This window comes from Mangifera indica, chromosome 2 (assembly GCF_011075055.1).
Source record: "Mangifera indica cultivar Alphonso chromosome 2, CATAS_Mindica_2.1, whole genome shotgun sequence".
Classification (NCBI taxonomy): domain Eukaryota; kingdom Viridiplantae; phylum Streptophyta; class Magnoliopsida; order Sapindales; family Anacardiaceae; genus Mangifera; species Mangifera indica.
In genome coordinates this window covers 13,822,632-13,830,726 of record NC_058138.1, presented here as the reverse complement: position 1 = coordinate 13,830,726, position 8,095 = coordinate 13,822,632, and the positions used below count along the sequence as shown (strand labels likewise).

General features: G+C 32.4%; 2 protein-coding genes across 11 annotated transcripts; both read left to right on the top strand.

Moving 5' to 3' along the window:
- Nucleotides 1-272: 272 nt before the first annotated feature.
- Nucleotides 273-1,244, top strand: LOC123208564 (putative disease resistance protein RGA1). Its single transcript, XM_044626099.1, has one exon. The coding sequence runs from the start codon at nt 273-275 to the stop codon at nt 1,242-1,244; it is 972 nt and encodes a 323-aa protein (XP_044482034.1).
- Nucleotides 1,245-2,326: 1,082 nt separating this feature from the next.
- Nucleotides 2,327-7,737, top strand: LOC123209189. 10 transcript variants are annotated; one of them, XR_006500988.1, is made up of 13 exons: nt 2,327-2,723; nt 2,802-3,188; nt 3,275-3,436; nt 3,629-3,701; nt 3,801-3,910; nt 4,344-4,471; nt 5,293-5,367; nt 5,502-5,561; nt 5,868-5,945; nt 6,252-6,524; nt 6,941-7,146; nt 7,284-7,328; nt 7,490-7,737. XR_006500988.1 is itself a non-coding variant. In XM_044627043.1 (12 exons), exons 6-12 carry the CDS (start codon nt 4,415-4,417, stop codon nt 7,314-7,316), a joined length of 414 nt encoding a protein of 137 aa, XP_044482978.1. In that variant the 5' UTR covers nt 2,327-2,723; nt 2,802-3,188; nt 3,275-3,436; nt 3,629-3,701; nt 3,801-3,910; nt 4,344-4,414; the 3' UTR covers nt 7,317-7,464. The 10 variants fall into 10 exon arrangements, 2 of the variants coding, with proteins under 2 accessions (XP_044482978.1, XP_044482979.1); XM_044627043.1 differs by lacking the exons at nt 6,252-6,524; nt 7,490-7,737 and having other exon boundaries at nt 5,868-5,954; nt 6,941-7,011; nt 7,116-7,146; nt 7,284-7,464; XR_006500994.1 differs by lacking the exon at nt 7,490-7,737 and having other exon boundaries at nt 6,946-7,011; nt 7,284-7,464.
- The last annotated feature ends 358 nt before the right edge of the window (nt 7,738-8,095 follow it).

Sequence of the window (8,095 nt, the reverse complement as noted above, 5' to 3'; positions counted from 1 at the left end):
TTGAAAAAGATGTTTTTATGCCATTATTATTGAGTTATAATGATTTGCCTTATACGATAAAACGATGTTTCGTATATTATGTTATCTTTCCTAAGGATCATAAAATACAAAAAGATGAATTGATTAAACTATGGATGGCTTAAGGATATGTTAAAGAAGAAGAAAATAAGGCAATAGAGATAGTTGGAGAAGAGTATTTTGACTATTTAACTTCACGATCATTATTCCAAGAGTTTGAAAAAGACAATGAAAATAATGTGATTAGATGTAAGATGCACGATTTAGTGCATGACTTTGCTCAGTTCTTATGTAAGAATGAATGTCTCCATATGGAAGTTGGTGGTAGTAAAGAGCCAATCATAAACTCTTGTAATCATGAGAAAGTTTGTCATGTGATGACAACAATTTATAGAGAGGATCTATTTCCTGATTCCATTTTTAGTTTGAGAAGGATGCGAAGTTTATTATGTTGTTCTAGCTATCCTTGGGGTATATTGCCTCCTAATATGTTATCAAAATTATTTGGTGAATTGACATGTTTAAGGGCATTAAGTATGAATGAATATTATGTGATTGAAGAGATTCCTAAAGAGGTAGGAAAATTAATACATTTGAGATATCTTAATTTGAGGGGCTTAAAGAAAAGAAAACTTCCTGAAGCATTATGTTTTCAATTAGAAGAATTACCTCAAGGGATGGAAAAGTTAATAAACCTAAGGCACCTACAAAATTATAACACCAATTCACTAAGATACATCCCAAAAGGAATTCGAAGATTGAGTAATCTCCAAACCTTAAGTTATTTCGTGGTAAGTGGTGATAATGATGAGAAAGCATGTAGTCTTGAAGGTTTGAAATACTTTAACCTCTATGGAAAGTTGTTTATAAAAAGGTTGGGAAATGTATTAGATGTTAATGAGGTTAAAACATCACCGCTTAAGAATCATGAAAACCTCGTTGATTTGAGTCTTGAATTTGAAAAAGATGTTGATGGAAGAGAGAGGACAAATGAGGGGGATGAAGCACTTTTTGACATCCTACAACCATCTTTAAATTTGGAGAAATTACAAATATGGAGGTGCAAAGGCAACACTATTTTGCCCAACTGGATGATGTCCTTAACCAAGCTTAGGCACTTAACACTTGATGGTTGCAGTAACTGTAAGCATTTGCCTCCCTTGGGAGAATTGCCATCCCTTGAATGCTTAGATATTAGTTTTATGCGTAGTTTGAAAAGTGAGTAATGAATTTTTGAGAAAAGAAAATGACGACACGTCTTCATCATTTGTTTTCTTTCCTAAATTGAAAAGAATTGAATTTTGGTATATGCCTGAGTGGGAAGAGTGGGATTACGAGATTACTAGAATTGGAGAAGAAGAAGAATTTATTACAATCATGCCATCTCTGGTTTCCTTGACAATTCACCACTGCCCCAAATTGAAGGCACTACCAAAACACCTTGTTTTGAATATGAGATTGGAAAAACATATCTATGATTGTCCTATGCTACGCTACCCTTGAAGGTGTTAATAAGAGGTAATTTTATTTGCTTATTTTTTTAAAAATAAATGCATTTGTGATTGAATATTTGTTTAAATATTTAGTAAATAATGAATGTCATATTAAATTTATTTAATTGCTAATTATAAATCATTGGGTAAAGGAAAATTATCATTATCCTTCAAATATTTCAGTTTTTAAATTATTAATTAGTGCAAATAGAAATATGTTTGAATTTATTTAATAAAAAATGAAAATATATTTATTATTTGGTATGAAATTTAAAATTAATACTTGGATAGAACGTTTTCTATTAATAATATTAGATGGATTTTCCATCATGTTGGAAAATTTTGAGAGACCTGGAAATATCCTCTATGTATGAGCTATTTCATAATTTAAAAGGTTGTAACTCATTTCTGCATAGGTTAATCATCTGACATTTGTTTATGCCATTTTTTCCTTCTAAATCATGCAAATTTCTCTTTTGACCAGGGACAGGGTATCAGATTATGGAAGAGAGAAGGAATAAATGAGGAGATTAACTACTCAAAAGGATTCAAATGGTTCGTTTATGCCATTTTTTCCTTCTAAATAATGCTAATTTCTCTTTTGACCAGGGACAGGGTATCAGATTATGGAAGAGAGAAGGAATAAATGAGGAGATTAACTACTCAAAAGGACTCAAATGGTTCAGGTTACGCTTTCTTACTTCGGTATTTTTTTTCATGTTGAAACTAGAAAGTACATTGCAGCATTATTACCTGCACCGTAAATTCTTTAATTTTTATTCAGAACTGAATTCTCTTACTGTTGATTGCTCTTTTATCAGGGGTTTTCTCAAATTACAGTGGATGCCCTCTATGCCCTCCATCTGTTTGGAGCATCTCCAAAAAACTGTTTTTGTTTGCTTCTTCCTTGTTTTCGATGTTCACATTCATGTCCAATAAAAAGTCTTCTGCATTACAGTTTTCCTGAACCAGATAATGGAAGGGCATGAAATTTCGGTATTTTGTGCTATGGAAGAGAGAAGGGATAGATGTAGAAGAGTACTAAAAAGGGACTCATTGTTTGAGGTTTGTAGTGAGCCAGGCCAAGTTACCTATGTTAAGAAATTCACTTCTTGTGGCTGCAATGCCAACTGCCTCCACAAGCCAGATTCTTGGAAACAACGAGTGGTTTGAGCCATATGCTTCCAATATTTACAGTCGCAGATTCCTAAGGTTTGCAGCACAAACTTATTTTATGCTGCTTCCATTAAATTGGTTCTTTCTTTTTCCTAACTGTTTCTTCCCTTTCAGCGGTGAATTTGTGGTAGTTAACAAACATCTTCTTCATGGCTTAACGAGATGGGTCTCTGGTCTTTTGTTATTAAGAACAAAATCATATATGACGATGGCTCTGATCAGAAGATCCCAGAAATCCCTGACGAACTGAAAGCAATTTATAAAATACCAATCCAACTTCTCTGCTCTGTCCCTTCCAGTTTTCTCTATTTCAACTCTCAGAATAAACGAATACATTTTTGCTACCACTTCAGGAATGTTTGGGAGATCAGGCAGAGGACATTGGTCGACATGGCTGTTGCCCGAGGCTCTTACATAGATCAGAGCCAAAGCCTCAACATTCATATGGACCAGCCCAATTTTGCGAGGCTAACTTCCCTACACTTCCATGTTTGGTCGAGGGTATTAACTTAACTCCACCCCCTTATTTTCAGCTCCTCAAATTTTGTTTATAGCATCATTCTAATTATTCCCCTCTTGTACAAAAGGGTTTGAAGATCAGAATGTACTATCTTCGCTCACATGCTGCAGCCAATGCAATCAAAATCACTGTCGATACTTCCATGCCCAGGGTAACCTGTATTCAATTCTGAAGATCAGAATGTACTATTTTCGCTCACATGCTGCAGCCAATGCAATCAAATTGGCAGGTATGGAAATATGTTTAATGTGATATTTTCTATGACCCTCAGAATGACTGAACTGGTGGATTTACTTTCTCACTTCTCAGTTTTGTCTTCATGTTGCACATCACATCTTTATTAATTATTCTTGAAATTCTTTAATATTAATGCAGAAGTAATTTATATATCTGTTATTTGCTTTCCCTTACTGTTGGATAGCTCATTCATGAGGGAGCTTCTCAAATTACATTGGATTCTCTCTTTGAAATCATTTGATGACTCATCGTGATAGGTTTGTGTTCTTGCTTGTGTCTGTACTTAGTGGGTCCTTGAAAAGCCAAGTTCTCTCTAGCTAATTAAACTTGATTTTGGTGTCTTAATTTTAATGCAGACGGGCATCTCTTTCCCAAAATTTAGACATTTCACTGATGAAAAACAATGCTCTTGTTCAGGCTCAGATTGCTGCATCTCTTTCCCAGCTCAGACAACATTGTAATTGAGGTAATGTTCCTATGCTGTATTGATTTGTTTATGATAATTCAAGTCAAATATATTTTCAATAAAAATTGTCGTTAGACCGCTATGTTTCTTTGATCGTTGCTTGTGAGTCATGAAAAATAGCCATTAGATTTTCATTATGCTCAAGTTTTCTAGTAGTGATATATATTTTAAAGTGATTCAATTGATATTGAAATTATAGAACTTCACATAGAGGATCTATTATTTTGTTTATATGAAAGTATAGAACTTAACTGAAATCTTGAAATCATTTGATGTAAGTCTATTTTGTGTTTTGTTTATCCCTAATCCGTTGTATGTGGCATGGTTTTGATTTGGCCTTCCTGATTCTGATTTTTGGCTTGAGTTAGCTTTGTATGGCCATGAACTCTTGGATTCCCCATATTCGTTTTATTTTGGATTTTGTTTCTTTCAGATCAAACCAAATTAATCTGCGTAGATATGTTCAAATTCTGAGTAAAAGTTTCTGACTGATTTACCGTTTCCATGTTGGATGATATGAACAAGTGTCCCTTAGCAAAGAACAATAATAAATATGGAGAGGTAATTTTATTTGCTTATTTCTTTAAATAAATGTAATTTTGACTGAATATTTATTTATATATTTAGTAATTAATGAATGTCATATTATATTAAATTAATTTAAGTATTCATTATAAATAAGTGGATAAAGGAAATAATCATTATCCTTCAAATATCATGAAAATTTCACTTTTTAATTTATTAATTTTTTTATATCAAAAATATTTTTAAATTTATTTTATCAAAAATAAAATTATATTTAATACTTCGTATGATATTTATTATTAATACTTGAATTAAATTATTTTTATTAATAATATTAAAGGGATATTTATGTTAACAATAGAACTATATGTATTTATTTTATATATACAAATGTGTACACATTTATATATATTATTATATAATTGAGTAATTTTGAATTAAAGATAAAACAACACCCAATCATATAATGATATGTATAAATATGTACATATTTATGTATTTAAACTGAGTATATATAGTATTGCTCTTATGTTAAAACCTAAACTATAAAGCCCATATTAAGAGGGAAAATGGAGCAATCCCTGCAACCACTGCTATTGTAGATGACATCCCTGTATTATGGATGTTTATCTTAAACCCATTCTTGGAAACTTTTAATCAATATATCCAAATTCTTTTCTATCTTAGTGCTAGCCATAAAGTTTTTGAACCCTTTTTGTTGGGGTGTTTGAGTTGGTTTCTGTTATCTCTGTGGGACAATCGGCAGTCTTTTCCCGCTTATATGGTGATTTGCACAAATGTATATTGGTCATGTTGCTAAGATATTGCTAATTGTTGGTTTTCTCTTTCACAACTAGCTGATGAATATTCAGGTGGCTACCCTGGGGAATGGTGCAACTACGGTTTCCGCAACCAAATTTTTTGCTTCTATGGTAATTAACTTTTAACTTAACTGTTATGCTTTGTGCTTTGGCTCATACAAGTTTCTTTGTAATTGTTTTTCTTCCCAGATTCTTGTAACATTATTGTTCATTTTACTATCACTTAAATGCTGAAATTCCAATAGGTTGGCATCCCAGTGTTTGTTACCGGGGAAAACAAGATGTATACTGGCATGGAGAGCAGAGTAAGTTTTATGACCATGTCTATCATGATGATAAATATGGTTTATTGTGCAACATGTTTCTGATTTTGCAATCAAGGAGTGATATGAGATATCCTATCTTTATGACATCTAGTGATGCTTTAGTTTATGGAGGGGTAGACCATAATCCTATTTTTCTGGGACTGTTCCATTAGTAATTGTCTACATTACTCTTGTTGTGATGTTGTCTATGCAGCGATGGATATATCCTCAGATATTATAGAGCCTGGAAGTGATTCAACTGTGATTATAAGTTACTATTTCTGAATTTTGTTACCACCAGTACAGGAAACTCAGGGAGTTTGTGTTGCTGCTTACAAGACTCATGAGTTCTCAACTTTTTCCATTGAAACTAGTGGCTGCAATGTATTAATGGTCAGCTTTTTTGGGTTCATTTCCCTTTGAGTTACTTTAAGTTATGCATGTGAAATTACAAATATAACTTGTATAATATGGTAGTCATCTAGGTTGATATTCAATGATGGTGTCTAACAATCATTCTGGTTTTGTTGTGGCGCTCTTTTTTTCACCATAAAAAGAGAGGTTTCTCCAAGAATGTGTCTATGCATTAGATGTCAAATTGTTGGTCACAACTTTATCTGTCTAGAAATCATACACTAGTCCATTTAAAATTTAATTTATGAGCAAGTAGTAAGAAATTTCTTTTACAAGAAAAAGGAGCTGAGTGGGAAAGCAGTTCAACATGCTAGGCAACCGTTGAAGGCATATATGAGGCAATTTTTTTCCTTTTCTTTATATCAATCTATTTGTTCTATCCAATTTGTGATTTAAAATTTAATTCACTTGTGATGAAAATACTTTAGAGTTAATTGTCGATGGCCCTTCATCCATTTGGAACATTTCCCATATACTTTCTGTATAATCATAGCCATCCATCATCACCAGTTATGGGAGCAGAAGATTGTTGAAGACAACCTCATGACAGTGACATCTTGTTTACTCTTTGAAAAGCACTTTCTTTCTAATAACTTTTGCATGTACTCTGTCTTATTTTGATATTTTTGTAAATAATGTGTTTGAGAAGCTTAGGATTTATTCTTATACATGGTTTTTTTTTTTTTTCTCTTTTGTCATCAAATGAATCAATTAATGTTGTGAAGTTTCTTCAAGGCTATTTAGATTATTTAAAAAACAGAGCATTTTCCAAAACCACAATATGAAACACTGAAATTTTTATGATGGCCAACTTAGTTTTCAAATATATATTAGACTTTTAAACAAGGCAGCAAATTTCATCTATGTAACTTTCATAACCCAAGTTTTCATAAATTAATTATATGTTATAATTTTCTATTCACAGTTTCAAATTTCAACCTCAGAACAAATATGTATTGTTTCAGTGCAGTGTTTTGTGCTATTGGAAGAGAGAAGGGATATATGTAGAAGAGTACTCAAGAAGAACTTATTTAAGGTTTGCCTTACTGAGACATTTGTTCTCCTTGATCTTATTGAAACCGGGCATCAAATTCACTCTGCCAAACTTTTTTGTCATACTGGAAAACATTGACTGGCCAGCAAATACCTTGTGTATCCTCACTTCTTGAAGGTCGTAACCCCACTTCTCAGAGATGAATTTTCTGATAATGTTAAGCTCTTCATTTTTCTTTTAACAAAGGCATGTAATGTTTTATATATTAGTTTCAAATTTCATCAAATATTTATATTCTCAGTACAACATTTCAGGTTATCAAAGAGAGGACGGATGGTGTTAGATGAGATCATTTAATGGTTGGTTATGCTTTCCCAATATTGCTCTCTGCTCTTTCTTCAAATCTTGATGTTTAATTAGAAAGCACGTTACATCCCAATATTGCACTTGACGCCGCTCTTGTTTCATATCAGCTGGCTTACTTCGTGACAGCTTATATGACTGTGATTGAATTGTGCAGGCCAAAGCTAAAGAATCGAAGAAAATTTTCTAATAGTTGTGAAGGATAAGTGTGACAGCTAAGTTATGGAAGTTAGATATGCAAAACACTAAATATATGATCATAACTACATATTGGGTGTAACCAGAAAGAACTTTAAATAAATGTACTATTAGGTTTGTCCATGTTCCTCCCTCGAGGAAAGGGGAAAATGTTGCGTAAGCTGTATTCAATTGTTTTAATGAATGTAGTATTCCAAATAAGGTAAAGTTCAATCTAATTATGCTTATACACAGTCTATTTCTTGATTGGAAAGTGGCAACCCTAATAAGCTTGTAACTCTATTTAACAGGTGCACACTATCACTATAGACAATGCATCTATGAAGGTGGTACGTGCTGTCGTTGACACCCAAATTAAATCCTAAATTCCTGTAACAAAAATGTAGTAAAGGAAAGTAGGGATCATTCCCTCGAAGAGCTTTGATTAGTATGTCGTCACAAATAAATCGAAATAAATAAAAAAAAGGGGGTTTTGAAGTGAATGTAAATTATAATGAAAAACACTAATTAAAAATTCAGTAAAATAATCTAAAAGGAATAAATCGATTTAACAAACTTTGGTCTT

Excerpts from the sequence above, each read along its gene's own strand:
- LOC123209189 (XM_044627043.1), top strand. The coding sequence starts at position 4,415 with ATGTTGGATGATATGAACAAGTGTCCCTTAGCAAAGAACAATAATAAA. Across the intron at positions 5,562-5,867 it reads ATACTGGCATGGAGAGCAGA|GAAACTCAGGGAGTTTGTGT; the intron begins GTAAGTTTTATG and ends CCACCAGTACAG. Across the intron at positions 7,147-7,283 it reads TGTATCCTCACTTCTTGAAG|GTTATCAAAGAGAGGACGGA; the intron begins GTCGTAACCCCA and ends ACAACATTTCAG.
- LOC123208564 (XM_044626099.1), top strand. The coding sequence starts at position 273 with ATGCACGATTTAGTGCATGACTTTGCTCAGTTCTTATGTAAGAATGAA.